Source organism: Emys orbicularis, chromosome 6 (genome assembly GCF_028017835.1).
Source record: "Emys orbicularis isolate rEmyOrb1 chromosome 6, rEmyOrb1.hap1, whole genome shotgun sequence".
Classification (NCBI taxonomy): domain Eukaryota; kingdom Metazoa; phylum Chordata; order Testudines; family Emydidae; genus Emys; species Emys orbicularis.
The window spans coordinates 24,920,240-24,937,870 of record NC_088688.1 but is presented as its reverse complement, the minus strand read 5'-3'; the positions used below and the strand labels follow the sequence as shown (position 1 = coordinate 24,937,870).

The window sequence follows — 17,631 nt, the reverse complement described above, 5'->3', positions numbered from 1 at the left end:
GAGGGTAGTCCCATAACTGCCTTGTCCGTAGATGCCAGGGCCTTAGCTGGGTCCATCACCTGTCTTGGCATCTGCGGTGCCAGACGACCTACTTCCTCTTTGGCCGCCGGGCCCGCTTTGGGCACACATGACCCTACTAGGGGCCAGGACCCCCTGCGGCTCCCGGGAGCCGGAGGTGGATCCCTGGCTGGGCTAGGAGGTCTGACCGCAGTGGTATCCCCCGAGTAGCTCCGGGGTGGGCACGTGGCCTAACACAGGTTCTTTGCCCAAAGCCCCCAAACTGTGCCGGGCAGATTCCAGTGCCAGTGGTGTGTTGTGCACCGATGCCTAAGTGCTGGGCATGGAGTCTGATCGAGAGGGCTCCAAAGCAGGATGAAGCGCAACTTCCATGAGGAGGCCCTCAAGCGGATATCCCGCTCCTTTTGAATTTGAGGGTGAAAGTTTTTGCAGATCCTGCACTTGTCCTTTTTGTGGAACTGCCCCAAACACTTCAAACAGCTAGTGTGGGGGTCGCTAATGGACACCAGCCAGCTGCACTATGAGCATGGCTTAAAGCCTGGGGAACGGGGCATGCCCCGCTGCGAGGCGAAGTCCCAGCTGGGACTATAATTCCTAAACTACTACTCTAACCCTTAACTTAATGGTCTAACTAAGTACCTATCAACTAAAAAAAAAGGAGACAGAACAATGGGTTGTAAGAACCACTAATGCTCTTGCGATGCAAGACAAGGCGCTCCAACCAACCGTCACGGGTGGTAAGAAGGAACTGAGAGGGCGTAGGGTCGGCAGCACCTAATATACCAGCGCATGAGCGTGGCACTCAAGGGGGCGCCACAGCCAACCCTACGGATACTGCTAAGGCAAAAATCTCTGTTGACTGTACACCTGGGCACGCACACACCTAGAATGGAATCGACATGAGCAAGCACTCGAAGAAGAAAAAACAGTTACCTACCTTGTTGTAACTGTTGTTCTTTGAGATGTGTTGCTCGTGTCCATTCCATTACCTACCCTCCTAACCCTCTGTTGGAGTTGCTGGCAAGAAGGAACTGAGAGGGCCTAGTGTTGGCAGTGCCTAATATACCAGTGCATGAGCACAGCACCACAGCCAACCCTACGGATTCCGCTAAGGCAAAAATCTCCAACGACTGTGCACGTGGATGTGCGCACATCTACAATGGAATGGACATGAGCAAGCACTCAAAGAAGAAATATTATTTGCCTGCAGAGATCTAGGAGTAAAAAATTCCATGTAACTTAGAAAAAACTGGCATTTCAAAATGGGAGGACTGAAAAAAGACTAAAAGAATTTGTTGTCACTGAGATTTTAGACTTAAAAATGGAGGCAATAGACAGAGAAACAGGGTCTTTGGAAAAGATAAATGTTTTAAAAATGGGTATGGAATGTGAGAAAGAGAAAGCTATAAAACAGATAAATAGAGGAATGAAAAACCTGAAGAAAAAGAAAGAAGACCAAGGAGTAACACTGAACTAAGAGTATCTCAAATCGTGAAAGATCCATGTAGGCATCCAATGTTCAACTCAATTTTCTATTTTGAGACCTGAAGAAGAGCTCTGTGTAGCTCAAATGCTTGTCTCTTTCACCAACAGAAATTGGTCCAATAACAGATATTGCCTCATCTACGCTCTCAATTTTTCATTAAATTTAATGTTACTTGCTAGAAAATGTTTTTCTAAACAAACAAAAAAACGTAGTTGCTGCTGACAGTAACTTCAATAGGTAAAACTGTAAAGCAGTTTCTGTTATATATCTTATTCCCATATGCCAATAATAACTTTCCAAAACAATCATCTTTGGGGCTGAAACTTTCCTTAGGCAGTCTCTACCCAAAAATGAATGTATTTGGAAGGTCTGAACAAAATTCCTTCAAGGTCATCTTTGAGTTAAATGAAAATGAAAAAAAAAAAAAAACACGCTTCCTATTTTCAGCAAAAACAGCTGATGTTTGAAATTTTGAACTTGGCATTAACTCATTTTTCTCTGAGATCTGCTTGATTTGGGAGGGAAAACTGTAAAAATAAAAAGGTATAAGCAACTGAAAACACCTCAGAGGATTTTTAGTGCACATCCACTAAGCTGTTCAGTACAGCTTAACCAAGTGCTGCCTTCTTTGTAACTTCTTTGCACATTTTCCAGGAGCTGCTGCTCTCAGTCTGCAAGTGGGACAATGACATAACAATCTGTAAGTATCAAATTGAATCACACAATTCTCAAAAAATCCAATAACAGAAAATACTCTCAGACCAGGAACACAATTAAAAATAAGGCATATACACACAACTGCTAAATTCAGTGAGAAATCAAAATTCAAAACTCAGTAACCGCCTACAGACTTGCGTATCTCGACATATCTAGACACTTAACTGGTCATTTTCACTTCCAGTTATTACAATTGCAGGTGTATCTGTGGTATCTGCATTTGCAAGTTATGTTACTAAGCTATTATGAAAATGTGGCCCTGTATGTTTTAGTTCTCCTTTGATACATACCTTGGCTGTTTTGCAAGGCAGGTCTTTACCTCTTTAAAGTTAATTGCATTCCCCTACCTACTTCCAAATATCTGATTTAAAAAAATATTTTTGTGCTGAGATTGAGTGAAACATTGTTGACGCTTGTGAGTGTAACAGCCACCCTTCGTTCAGGATAAATGTAAGAAGCAATGAAGCTCCTTTGTAGAACCGATAGCTGAAACAGTAGGGGCCACTGCTCAAAACACAGGCCACCTGCAAGGCTGATGTGGGAGTTGAGCCAGGTGGTTGGAGAGGTTCTCCTTCGAGACTGAACGCAAATGCAGAAGGCTTATTATGGTTTGAGGGAGTTCTGCATATATGTGTGTGTGTGTGCATGCACAGAAACATGCCAGAAGCACATAAAGGAGGCAGGAAGGAAGCCCCAGAGACAGCCAGAAAAGCTCTTGTAGCATTATCTTGAGAAAAGCTGAGAGAGAGAGTTTTTGGGTAGAGTGCTGGCTGAAAAGAGGCTTGGCACTGTGAGAAAAGGGACTGTCTCCTGCTGTTTCATTCCTACTGTATTCAGGAAAACAGGACTTTATACATTCTTTGTGAATAAACAGGATTGCATCAAACAAATACCTGACTCCCTCTAACAGAAACAACCCAGAAGATCATGAATATTGGTTAACTGCTGAGGTCAATATTATTTAACTTGTTCGCTTACAATGAACAGCTGATAGTAGAAGGATGACAGGAAAGAGAAGAGAAAGTATTTTTAAGCCTCTCTCTTCTATTTTGAATATATTTATTTAAAAATTGTCTAATACTATTTTTTTAAGTTTCCAGGATTCTTCAGACCCCTTTTCTCCCTTTTCTCCACACCCCCCATTTACTCAGCAAACTTTCAACAAAACTTTGCAGACAGTTTCAAGTATTAAAAAAAAATCTAAATTGGAAATGATGATCAACTTCCACAATGTAGCCCACTGAACTAGTTACATACCTTCATATTCAAGGGCACTAAAATATTCCTGTTTCATTTTAAGCTTTAATTCTTGTTTCTTTAGTTCCTCTGGTGTTAGAGGAATGGGAGTGGCTTCAACCACAGGTGCTGGAGAAGGAACACCTGCAAAGAAAAGAAAATATTTTCACCAAAAAGGAAATCTCATAATCTTTGGACTGCATATATGTAGACAGCACAGCATAGTACAACTTGTTTTATGGAAAATAGGTATTTTCAAATGAATCTGATACCATTTTTATGAGATTACAAGTTTGGTGAATAAATGTAATTGTTGACATAATATCCTTAGACTTCTGTAAGGCATTATTACTGCATGACATCCCAATTAAAAAAATTAACACTATAATAAATCAGCGTAGCACTTATTAAATGGATTAAAACTGGGTAACTAATAGAGCTCAAAATATAATTGCTAAAGGGAAATGATTATCTAATGGAGTTGTTTCTATTGGGGTTCTAGATGGTCACAATGATCCCTTGTGGCCTTAAAATCCATTAATCTATGACAATTTTCAGGTACACACTGTACCTTTTGAATGCTAAGTGTCAGTCAAATTCAGAGATGAAGTAAATGGTGATAAAAGTTCTATGTTGATAAGTAGGGCCCTACCAAATTCATGACCATGAAAAACACATCACGTGAGATCCGTGAAATCTGGTCTTTTATGTGCTTTTACCCTATACTATACAGATTTCACAGAGGAGACCAGCATTTCTCAAATTGGGGGTCCTGACCCACAAGGAAGTTTCTGGGGGTTTGCAAGGTTATTTTAGGGGGGCTTGTAATATTGCCACCCTTATTTCTGCACCATCTTCAGAGCTGGGCAGCCAGAGAGCAGCGGCTGTTGGCTGAGCGCCCCGCCCTGAAGGCAGCACCCCGGCAGCAGCAGTGCAAAAGCAAGAGTTGCAATACTATACCATACCACCCTCATTTCTGCGCTGCTGCCTTCAGAGCTGGGTGCCTGGAGAGTGGCAGCTGCTGACTGAGGGCCCAGCTCTGCAGGCAGCAGCGCAGAAGTAAGGCAATACCATACCATGCCATCCTTACTTCTGAGCTGCTGCTGGCGGCAGCTCTGCCTTCAGAGCTGGGATCCCAGCCAGTAGCCGCCGCTCTCCAGCTGCTCAGATCTGAAGGCAGTGCAACCATCAGCAGCAGTGCAGAAGTAAGGGTAGGAGTACTGCAACCCCCCTGCAATAACCTTGCAACTTTTTAAAATCATCCTATTAGTTATTTTTACATGATGGACCTAAAGCCTGAAATGAAAACAACAACACTAATATCATAAAGCTATTTTATAATTTTGTTTTTTAATACTGTGTTGGCACTTTAATTGCAGTCAAAGCACTTTGACTGTTAAGTGTTGTTAAGTACAGATACTGATAACTTTTCTTCCCCAACAACTGCCTTGCAGCTGCTGTGGTGGTGCAACGGGATGATACCAGATCAGTATATCAGGTTGAACATAACTCAATGATCAAATCTAAAGGTAACAAAATTGAGTGCAGCAAGTTATATCACTCTTTCAGTAAGTATGCTGCTGCACTGCCTACAAGATAAAAAAAAATTGTATTGTATATTCCTAGGATGTGAAAGCCAGAAATAAAAGTTGATCAGCTCTTCCACTCTCAGGAGATGTACAACAACACTCTATTTGGCATAAAATGAAAAATGTATCCATTAATATCTTATATTGCGAGGGAAGATGGTTAAGGCACTTGACTTAGATTCAGGAGATCTGATCTCTGACACGGACTACTTGTGTAACCTTGGGCAAGTAATTTAGTGTATGTCTCCACAGCAAAAAAAACAACAACCCTGTGGCAGCAAGTCTCATGCTATGGGGCTGAAAATAGCAGTGTAGACATTCAGCCTTGGGCTGGAACTTAGCCTCTAAAACCCGGGTGCCGAAAGGAGGAGGGGAAGGGTCTTGGAGCTCTGGCTCCAGTCCAATCCTGTATGTCTACACTACTATTTTCAGCACTGCAGCATGAGCCCCACAAAGCTGAGTCAATTGACCTGGGCTCTGAGACCCCTGGGTCGCAGGTGTATTTTTGCTGTGTAGACATATGCTAAGTGACTTGCCACAAGTAGTCTGTGGCAGAGAACAGGTTTTTTTTTTTGCTGTGTAAACATACACATAATCTCTTTGTGCTTCATTTGCCCATTTTTAAATACTTTCTTTCCCCTACCATTTGTCTATCTTCTCTATTTAGACTGTCAACTCATTGAGGCAGAGACTGTCTCTTATTATTTGTACATACTGTACCTATTACAATAGGGCCCTGATCTTGGTTGGGACTCTAGGTGCTAATAGAATGCAATTAAATAATACATTGTTTATACCTTGTCAGAATGATGATAGAGCAGGGACAGACCTGATTGATCCATCATATTATAAAGATTGATACATTATAGTGTGGAATAATAGCCTTGGACTATTTTTATCCTGTTCCTTATTAATAAAGTAAGAAGTATTTATATGCTTTTAGCTACATCAGGAGATTAATGTTAGAAAAGAACCAGCATTTTAAAAAAAATTGACATAATTTGATAAAATGACTGCAATGTGTACATTTCCAAAGCAATGCACAGAAAAAGATTAGCAAGTATCATTTTCTGGTATTACTTTGAACATTTATCCCTAAATATTATTTATGATTTAATTCACCCAGCTATCACTCAACAGTCTATGGATTTCTTTATCACTACCATATCAGCACACTGATTTATCATGTTTTGAACTATCAAAAGAAAAGAGAGAAAAGAATTAAACTTTTGTAGTTAGTCTCTTTTTTAACATATGTTCATTTAATTTGAATAGTTTTATGCTCTATTTTTAAAAGAAAATCACATGCTTCAGTTACCTTTCTTTTTGGTGGGTGATTTTGGAGGTGGTTTCTTGGCATCTTTGGCATCCTTTCCACCACCTTTGCCTCCTGCTGCCTGAGGTGGTTTTTGACGTTCTTGTTCTTTCTTTTCTAGCTGCTGGCGTTCTTTTTCTTCCTCTGCTTCTTTTGATTGTATTTCAGCAGTTACCTTAATATTCATATTTTAACTTAACTATTCTGTATCTATAACATACAATTAATATTTTGAACAAGCTATCCTTTATTTTCTACTAGTGGTTGCTCTGGATGTATAATATAAATTAGATATTTTGATGCTTGATTTCATATTTGATCAATATATGATTATTAAATAAGGAAACAGCTGTTATAGCAAAAAAGCAAGAAGGAAAAAGATGGCAGCTTTAAATATTTCTTAGAACAAATGATTTAAGTATTAAAGGGAAGCAGGGGAAGTAGTCCAACTGGTAACCAAGCAGGGCTAGACTTCAGCGAAGGCTGAGAAGCTGAAGAACTGAGGGTATGTCTTCACTAGCAATGATAAAGCGCTGTGCAGCAGCGCTTTAATGTGGCTGTGTAGTCGCGGCACCAGCGCATGGGTCTGGTATTTGGACTGGAAAGATTTAGATCTAATTATTTAGCCAATCTGTGAATCTTTACTAAACAAAGCATTTCTTACCATATTTGATATTGCTGTTACTGCTGCTTGCCATGTATCAGTGATAAGTTTCTCATCTACCCCAAAGTTAAATATTATACTTTCAGAGGAATTCCCCTCCTTATTGCTCTTTAGTTGAATTGCTTTGCTTTTCTGCTTGATGACATTTATTTCAGGAGAAGGGGGTCTACGAGGAACCATGGGAATCCTTGAAAACAAAATAAGAAATAACTCACTATCCCTATGGTGTGCTATATGGTTACATAGTGCAATTAAGTTACAGTATATTAAGAGAACCAGTATCCCATTTTCAAAGTCTGTGATAGCAATGGAAAAAGGAGGAACCCTCCCACGGATCACAAGAGGTAAAATTTGTGGATGACACAAAATCATATTGGTTAGTCCAGAGGAGAAAGGTTTATAAGGAACTCAAGACTGATCTAAACAAAAACAGGGGACTAGACAACAAGTAATACACACTGGATAGACTCATATTAACTACTCATATATATACTGATGGGGTCTTGATAGACTGTAACCATTCAGGTATCAATATAGGTATTGTTATGCACAGCATTATGCCATTGTTATACACAAGTGATGGTATACTCTCACCTTGAATATTGTGTTTAATTCCTCACACCCAGCAAGGCTGCTTTAACTTATGTTCAGTTGACCCCAACCTCAGAGGCCATGCTCGTGAAATTTTAATTTTGTCACTGATCCAGAACTGAATGTTTAATATTTAACTATAATTAGTTGCAGGATTTGTTGGGGAACTGCCATAATTTGGGGAAAAGAAGGAACCTTTTATCTGTCAGCTTTTGTTGTTTTGTTACTGCAGAGAAAGGGGGAGGGATAGGTCAGTGGTTTGAGCATTGGCCTGCTAAACCCAGGGTTATGAGTTCAATCCTTGAGAGGGCCACTTAGGGATCTGGGGCAAAATCAGTACTTGGTCCTGCTAGTGAAGGCTGGACTCGATGACCTTTTGGGGTCCCTTCCAGTACCATGAGATAGGTATATCTCCATATATTATTATTATTATTATTATTAGATGGGGCAGCCAAAAGTGTCTAATAAATTAAATACATTACAATATTCAACATCTATCATATGGCTGTGATCACCATCATCTATCTATTTAACAGTTACACATGCACAAACACACTTATATGCTAAATTAATTATGTTACTTTTTTTTACAATGCAGTTTTTACCTTCTTGACTTGCTTTGATCCACAGATTGCTCTACATTAACAATATCTAATAATGGGATTCTAGTGAACTCTTGACAGGCCTCTGTTGGCATTTTGCCTTCCATTCCCCTGTAATAGTCATGTAGAAATCTCTTTGTATCTTGGAAACGGTCCACTTCAACCTTCATAAGGGAAGACAGATTTACATTCAAAACTTGATGGAACAAAGCATTTTCTGTTTTTTATACCCTAAAGTATAATATCAAAAGCAATGCCTATATCATGAGAATGCTTGATGGAGGCTAGAAAATAGGACTGGTTGATCATATGTGTTTAAGTATTTTATAATAAATACATACTACAACATGTACTGGAAAAGTACACTTTCAAAATGTGTGTTCAAAACTTTAATACAGATATTTCTAAGCTTTAATAACAATATCAGCTATGAAATAGGAAAATATATTTAATTTGAATATAAAAATATATTGATATTTAATTCGGACACATATATATATAAATAAAATTATATGAAAATAAATTTACCATGTGCTTCTAAACTGTAATTAAACAGATTTGAATACATCTTTAATCCAAATTATGAAAAACCTTTAATAATAATACTATAAAGCAAAAGAAATTTGTTTAAATGACCAAGAAAGAATTATAATTGTGCAAGCAGTATAAAGAAAAAACAAGTGGATTTTGTAAGGTTCAAGACATCTATTTATTTCAGAGTGAAGCCAAGAAGCATTAGCACCTGTCATGCTTTGATTTATTAAACCAGTAGTGTCGGAGTCTCTAACTGACAAAACGGCACTGCATATTCATGGGAAAATGAACAAAACCACATTCACAAAAAGAATAAAAATCTCATAGTGTAAAACAGCCAGTTGGCCATAAGTTAAAGATAAAAATTCTTCTGGCTGGTTACAGAAAACAAAGAAAGTGGATGGAAATCTGATATAGACTTGTTAGGGATATCAGACCTTGCTAAAATGAGTATATAAAATCTATACTGATACAATAATATAGCTACCTGAAGAACATATTATAGAATCCCATAGTAAAACCTACACCAGAGGATCTCAGCAATCAAGAACTCTCTGCCTGTTGTTGCTATTCTTATTGCCTTCTCTGACAAAGCTGTTGAATGTAAAGGTATACATATCACAATTTCAGACTTGCTAGTTTTAGCATGAGTAATTTTGCCCATCGTTGTCAATGAAGGTTATAGTAGGTAAAATTATTATTAATCATGTTAATTATGGTAATGTCAAAGGGCCAACCAAGAATGCGGACCCCTTGCGCTTGGCACTGTACATACACAGAGTGGCAGATGATCCATGCCCTGAAGAAAGTAAGTGTTGGGGAAGGGATATAACCCACAAGCAGAGTGAACAATGTGATGGTAGCAAATATCATGTCAGTTCCACGGGGGTGGGGAGAGGTTTGGGGTACTTAGGAGGTAACAGTTTGAGGGGAAAAGTCAGAAGCAGCTCAGTGACTTCGGACACAATCCCATTAACTTTCAATGACACTTAGTGCTTGACTACACATGAACTTAGTTCATGGCAAAGTGGGTGCACCCTGCATTAGCTTATTCTGCTAAGAAGGATAGCTCAAAGTGCACTAACAAACTATTAGACGAGCCTTATGCGGATACAAAAATTTGGATCCGCATCTGCAACAATTAAATTATATCCAACCCGCGATCCACACTCCACCTTTTATATGCATCTGCATCCACACCTGCACCCTCTAGAGCAGCAGTTCTCAACCAGGCCTACATGGCCCCGAGAGGGCCACAAGCTGGTTTCAGGGGGTCCATGGGCCCTGCCGGGCGGAAGCCCCAAACACTGCCATCCCGTGCAGGGCTGAAGCTCAGAGCTCCGAGCTGAAGTCCTGTAGCATCATTTCTAGTGACTTCTACTTGCCCTGGATCATGTAAGAGCTGAGCTGTGCTCCCTATGTGAACAGAGAGGTGTCCATTTTTATAATGATCACTGGGGGAAGATGTGCAAATGGAACTCCTGTGCATACGTTGTGATGGTCCTTCCACTGTTGAGGGATTGTTTCATGAAGGTAGGTACGGAAAGAAGCATATTTAGACTGTGCCTGGTGGGTGAACAGATGGTTCTGAGTCACGCTTGAAGGCAGCACATTCGAAGTCTGGCATGTTCCGTAATGAAGGTGGTGGCTGCCATGTGCCCCAGTAGTTGAATGCAGTTCCTGATCGTGGTTTGGGGGCAAATCAGAATTCTGTTTGCTATGTTGGAAAGAATCACAAATCTGTGCTGAGGAAGATAGGCTCTTTTTATCACTGCCCCCATCAAGATGTGCCCCTGTGAACTCTAGGTTCTGTACCCAGGTCAAGATGGATTTTTGTATGTACAGTTGTTGGTCCAATTTGAGGAAGAGTCCTATGGCCTTGGAAGTTGCCCGAGACATCAGTTCCAGGGGGCGGCTGTTCAGCAACCAATGGTCCAGGTAAGAGAATACTAAAACATCTTTCCTGTGGAGTTGCGTTGCTACCACCAACATGACCCTTGGGGCAGATGATAGGCTAAAGAGGAGCATTCAGTATTGAAAGTTATCCTGGCCGACAATAAAATGCAGGGGAGTGGCATGTTGAAGGAACTGTTGTTTATTGGACGTCTTCACCACAAGGTGAGAACCTGAGGCAAAGGACACTGCCCAACGTACTCTGGAGTGGGTGTTTTGCTCATGGTCATATGCTTCTGAATCACGCTTGTTGCATTTCCCCAAATTAATGCCAGGTTACTTCCCTATTTTTATTAAGTTTCTTTACTACACATAGACTCAGTGATTGCAAGAGGGGAAGTATTGTCTCTTAGAGGTTCCCGGGGTGGTGTGGAATTTCCCAGGTTACTGGGTGGGGAGCTCAAGCCAGTGCTCAGTTGTATTGTAAAAAGGACCCCTAGATATTGAACCTGGCCCTTGTGGCTGCCGACTGCACCTGGTAGATGGGTTACATGAGTAAGAGAGAAAAACAGAGTTGAGGGAATCTCAACAGGACAATTGCTAGAGCTCTGTCTCAGGCAAAGACAGTTCAGAAGGAACTGAGAGTGGTTCGCCCATGCAGTGCTATATAACAACAGCATGGGCATGAGACTGACTTAACACCCATGAGCAGGCCAAACGGACACTGCTATGAGAAATTACTGATCAAAGGTGCAGTGGGCTCTAGTGCACCTAGAGTGGAGTACCCGTAGGGACATGACTCGAAGAAGAACTGGATAAACAAGTAATTGAAGATGGCAGATGAAAGGTTGATGTTTGACATAGTAAGAGACTAGCCCAACTAAATAGGGAAAGGCAAAATTATTCAGGATGTTGAAGCATGGACAAGATTGATTTGATGCTATAGAGAATGGAGGCCCATGAAAAAAGGATGAAAGTATAAATGTACAACATCATTTGTCAGTGCATCTATGAAAAGTGATATTTAGAGTGTATACTCTTAAATATGATACTGTAAAAGAGCTCCAAAAATATATATAATCAATGTCAAGCACTTAAAAGTTAAGAAATGACAGAATTAAGCTTGCCTGTGCAACTTTAATTCAGTCCCCTTCTGTGTAGGCATGATGATCGTTTTAAATTACATGATAACATGATATTTTATCCATAGAAGTCCTGCTTCATTCAGTGCACAGGATGGATGGTGCTCTATTAAGATCAGGTATTGAATATTTTGTTTTATCTGCATGATTCAATGCATGGCCTATGGTTTATTCATGGCACACTATTCAAACCCTGCTCTGAATACAGAATTATGAATTTCCTCATGAGCTTTTCTATGGCACTGATTAGGGTGCTTCCCAAACATTTATTTATCTTCAAAACACCCCTGTGAGGGGAGGGGATGGTATTATCCCATTTTACAGAGGGTGAGCTGAGGCACAGAGAGATTAAGGTCAAAACTATCCACTAATTTTGGATGCCTAATTTAAGAAGCTTAGGATCTGATTTTTCAGAGTACTTAGCATTAGATAGCACTTTATATTCAGAGCACAGCTCTCACTTGACTTCAGCTGCAGCTGTGAGTCTCCTTGCCCACCAAATCCCAGTCCCCAACCTGAGTCCCAATTTCCTCCACCCCCCCAACACTCACTCACTCAGTGTCTCTCATCACCTCCAGTTCCAGTCTCACTAGACTCCTTGCCCCAGTCTACTCCTTTCCCTCCCTCCATCCCTCCCGATATGAATCTTGTCCTCTATGCATTCAAGTCAGACAGCTTCTTCATCCATGCTGCCTGGGCACCAAAAGGGAAGGATGTCATTGAGAGCACGGGAAAGAGAGACTCCGTTTTCAGTTCTAGTGTCTGTCCATGCCCTGGCCTGGAACAACTGGAAGCAGCAATTACAGGGAAAGTCCAGCTTCAACCCTGTAGCCCTGGGCTGGAGCATGCTCAGTCACTCTGTGGTGATGGTGCATGAGCAGTCTGGTCACTAAGAGCTGTGAGGGGATGGAGCATGTTCATTAAGGACAATACCTTTGGAGATTTTATCTGTTAAACGCTAAGAAGTTTTTACTGAACATGTGTGATATGAGGTTTTTCAAAGGTTTATAACTTGGCCAAACGTGAGCAGAATTTTTCAGGAACAGCAAAAGGCACATTACTGACACAAAGGCCAATCCCTATCAAATTTCAAGTCCATGTTCCAAATTTAAAAAATGACCAGATATTTTTTAAATGGCAAAACAATGTTTTTTTCCTTTGCTTCACTCTTAGAAATGGCTGAACTGTTTTGGCTGAAATTTTCCAAAAGACATCTGGCATATACAATTTCACCCCAAATGGTTAAAGTTTGGCAAAGTTAAAAGCAACAGAATACAGGGTCTTATAAAAGGAAGTATTGGGCAATCTTAAAATAGGTGGGTCTGGTAGCACTGTATATAATTATAGCATTTAGAAGGCTAAGTTAAGAACAGAGGCCATTATAAATAGAAAAGAATAACCAGTACCAGGATATTTCACTAAACTCATTTGATTGGAAAGCTGAATGCAAATAGCAACATTATGCAATATAGCCTGAACATTTATTTTTACAGGACTATGATAATGTTATTTTTCTTGATCCGCTCTGCCCAGAAGGTGATACAATGCCAGGAGTGCACGTGCATGTCTTCCTTTTTTTATTTTCTCACTCCTCACTTCAGTCAGCTTCCTCCTTTAGTAGGATTGAATTAAAGGGATATTTGGTCTTGACTGTATAGTCTTAAGGAACCACACACATGAAGTCCCATTGAGATAAATACATTAATCCAAGAGTCTGCCCGGACTATTGTGGGATCAGGACTATATTGATTTAGCAATTTACCATACCTGCATAAGTGAAAAGAAATGGTTCATCAGGATTCCCATATGATCTGGTAACCAGCCATCATTCATGATATCACTACGTTCTTGCTCTGCTTCTTCCCTTCTGTTCTCACAAATATCCCAGAGACGGTCCCTCAGGTCCTAAATACAAATACTATTGCAAATAACTGATGTGTAAAACCTTAGGCAATCTTTCATATATTTAAGAAATTATATTGGTGTGAATGGCAAAGGCACCTTACTTCAATCCCATTGTTAATTAAACACCTTTTTCCTCAGTATAATAAAAGTCAATCCAAACGAACCTGGCCAAAAAGTAATCAACTAGGCCCTGAAGCTCACAAAATCTAGCTTTGGAGACCCACCAGGGGCATGGATTGACTGAGAAGTAAGAAGACACAACTAGTAATACTGGTACCAATGAATGCACAATGTACCAGCTGTTTTTTCTCCAAAACTGGAGTGAGAATTGGTGGTGGTGGAGGCTGTAACCTTCACAGTTTTGGGGACCAGAATATAATTTTTGCTGGGCCAAAAGCCACTTATGGCAAACAGGTCTTTGAAGCGGAGATGCACCTGCACTGGCCTTTAAACCTGAAAGAAGGTACCCCTCATGCTTTGCTCTTAAAAAGCACTCAGTCCTTTATCCAATGGCGATTTCCCAGATTTCTTCTATATAGACACATAAAAAAAGAACAAAATTGAGAACAGAGGTACTGGTATACTGACCATATTTTTGACAAAGGAAAAGAATGAAAAGAAAAAGAAACAGTGCTTATTCCAAGTCCTCTGTCCACCATAACTAAACTCCAGGATAGTTCCCTAAACTTTTAGGATTTCATTGCAATGCACTGCAGAAAAATGACACTGCAATTATAACATCTTGTTCCAGTATGATGACAAGCACTTCAGGCCAGATCTAATCAATCATTTTAGCAAAACAGTTGGAAAATTATTTGCAATATAATAACCTCATCTCTTTAACAAAGTTAATACAAGTAAGGTTCACCAGAGTACCAACTGCTTTGAAAAGATCTGCTGAAAAGATTTTGCCACTGTATATTAAAACAACTACCACTTTGTCTCTTTCACAACAGCAGTAAGTCTGACTCAGGGTAAGTTTTTCATCACTGATTCTCTAGCCTTTTCTCCTACCAGTTTATCAGGTGCAGGCTGTCAATGTAAAAAGAAAGCAAAGGAAGGGGAAATATAAGTGGCTAAGTTCAGTCCACTAGTAGTAGGTATTAATTTAAATTATTTGCCTACTGATAAAATTATAATCACTATGGCCAAGAGGAGATATTACTAAAGTAACATGCAATATGAAAAATACAATAGTTTTATTTCATTGTATGCAGATCTTCTAAGACAGGGGTTCTCAGACTTTTGTAATGGTGACCCCTTTCACACAGCAAGCCTCTGAGTGCGACCCCCCTTATACATTAAAAACACTTTTAAAATATATTTAACATCATTATAAATGCTGGAGGCAAAGCGGGGTTTGGGGTGGAGGTTGACAGCTCGCGACCCCCCATGTAATAACCTTGCGACCCCCTGAGGGGTCCTAACCCCCAGTTTGAGAACCCCTGTTCTAAGAAGTACAGTTGCATTCCTTTTCTATTTAATGAAGCTGATTCTTTAGTAGCAACTGCCACAATTTTTTTCCATCTCCTGGAATTCTGCACGTAAAGTCTATTCTTCTCTCCATGTGACCTTAGGTTTTGCCACTGAGATAGAGCATCACATATGGGATATTCCAACTCCTGTATTTCTTTTTAGCCTCTTGAAATTGTTTTTAACTGGGTTTATGCTATTATCCTGGAAAAAGTATATTCTGACATTTTGATATTAGAAATCATTCTCTCTTTTTGCCAGTCATGTAATCAATTCTTCATTTTTCAAATGTTCACCTTGCTAGCTGGGCCGCAATTTTGATGGGGCCAGGAGTAATGGAGACATTTTCTGGGGCTGGAGGATGGGGGAAGGGGGTGAGAGCTCACCTGGAAAAGGCTGAGGAAGTGTTCCATGTGCCCCTTCTACTTTTCTTTTTCCTTCCCCCTACTCCTTTTCTTTCAGCATGTGGGGGCTGCTTTTCCCATCCCTCCTCTTTCTTCCTCATGCTTAGTGGGGGGAAGAGGGGACATACTCGATCAGAGGCCTAGGCTCTGAGACCTGTACCACACGCCGCCACTGCCATTGGGCAGCAGGGGTTGTGCCAAAGCTGGCTCTGTTTGGTGACTGGTACTGTTTGGTGGTGGTGGAGAGTGAGAAGGGTTGATATAATAGTTACCTAGGCACGGTAGCATTAGTACATTAGTATTCATATTACATCAATCCTGTGTGAATTCAAATGCCCAAAGATGTACAAAGCTCCAGAGCTAGATAAATTGAAACATTTGCCATTTACTTACAGTAACCCTTTGGTGTAATTCTGCTTTTGTTTCCTCATCTTCCCACAGATCATCAGCAATGGAGTTATAATCAGATTGCCACTGAGATACAAACTCCTGCTTATGGTCTGGACGCTTCAGGTAATCCTTAAAATGGTTTCTGTGAACAGTGAGTCAAAACAAGAGTTTTAGCGCTAAAACATACATAGTGTACTAGGTTTCAGAGTGGTAGCCTGAATAAAGACTGGGAGTGGTTGGGTCATTACAAAACCTAAATTAATTTCCCCAATACTAATTTCTACCTACTGTTACTCACACGTTCTTGTCAACTGTCTGTAATGGGCCACTCTCTTACCACTTCAAAAGTTATTTTTCCTCCCTTGGTATCCTGCTGTTAATTGATTTATCTCATTAGACTGACCTCACACTTGGTAAAGCAACCCCCATCCTTTCATGTATTTATACCTGCTCCTGTATTTTTCACTCCATGCATCTGATGAAGTGGGCTCTAGCCCACGAAAACTTATGCCCAAATAAATGTGTTAGTCTCTAAGGTGCCACAAGGACTCCTCATTGTTTTTATAGTGTACTAGAGGATTAATATAAAATGAGAATTCTAATGCAATAAACTACTGTTACTCACCTATTATCTGCTAAGTAGTGAATCACAGAATACCGTTCTTCTCTTAAACACCCAAGTATAGTTTTGATGGTATTTTCATAAGTATTTTCTACCGTTTCCCAATAAGGTACTAAAAATTCAGGTATTTCCTGTTAATTATTAAAATACACAAATCTTTACTTTATATACTTCCTACAGCCTGTCCAAATACACCATCAGCAAGTATAGGAAAGAGGTATCTCTGGACATCAGGTTAACAATATATTTCCTTTATTTTATTTATAATTAAGGCCACGATTATGTCATGGAGGTCATGTAATTCGGGACTTCCATTGACCTCCGTGACATTTTCTGCCCTGGGGCTGGAGCTTCCAGCCAGCCCCACCCTCGCAGCTCCCAGCCCCCAACCTGGTGGGAGGACCCTGCAGCTGCCCAACCATGCGGGGAGGAGGGGCTGGTGGAACTGCAGCTGTCCAGCCACCTCGGGGCATGGGGGGACTCCCTGCAGCTGCCCAGCCACAGCAAGCGGGAGGACCCCAGGCAGCTGCCCAGCCATGGCCAGTGGCCCCCCTGCATCTGCCCAGCTGCAGCAGGCAGGTGTGGGGACCCCGCGCAGCTGCTCAGCTGTGGCGGGCAGCCGATAGACCCCCTGCAGCTGCCCAGCCGTGGCGGGCAGCAGGGACTCCCCACAGCTACCCAGCTTTAGCTGCAGCTGCGGCCAGGGCATCCTGCAGCTACCAGCTGCCCAGAGCAAGGGGACCCCGCAACAGCCCAGCCCCAGGGGCAGGGGGACCCTGGAGTTCCCACACACCTTATCGGTGGGCGACCCGGGAGCCCCAGCAGCAGGGGGTGCTGAACCCACCTACCCCTTTTGTCAGGGATATTTTTAGTGAAAGTCAGGGACAGGACATGGGCTGCCATGAATTTCTGTTTATTTCCCATGACCGGTCCCTGACTTTTACTAAAAATATCAGTGACAAAAACTTAGCCTTAGTTATAATGTATTACAAATACCCTGCCAAAATATAATATTTACTCTGGATACATCTTTCATAATATTAAAGTGTT

The 17,631-nt window shown here is 40.9% G+C and overlaps 1 protein-coding gene across 1 annotated transcript in view; it reads right to left on the bottom strand.

The window, feature by feature from the left end:
* SPEF2 (sperm flagellar 2) overlaps positions 1–17,631 on the bottom strand; it is a 109,509-nt gene that overhangs the window by 27,461 nt on the left and 64,417 nt on the right. Inside the window, exons 22-28 of the mRNA XM_065406801.1 lie at positions 16,585–16,712; positions 15,963–16,101; positions 13,555–13,692; positions 8,222–8,382; positions 7,026–7,212; positions 6,365–6,536; positions 3,479–3,601 (exon numbers count right to left, since the gene is read on the bottom strand). Of these exons, the coding sequence (XP_065262873.1) occupies positions 3,479–3,601; positions 6,365–6,536; positions 7,026–7,212; positions 8,222–8,382; positions 13,555–13,692; positions 15,963–16,101; positions 16,585–16,712 (1,048 nt within the window). The remainder of the gene's footprint in view (positions 1–3,478; positions 3,602–6,364; positions 6,537–7,025; positions 7,213–8,221; positions 8,383–13,554; positions 13,693–15,962; positions 16,102–16,584; positions 16,713–17,631) is intronic.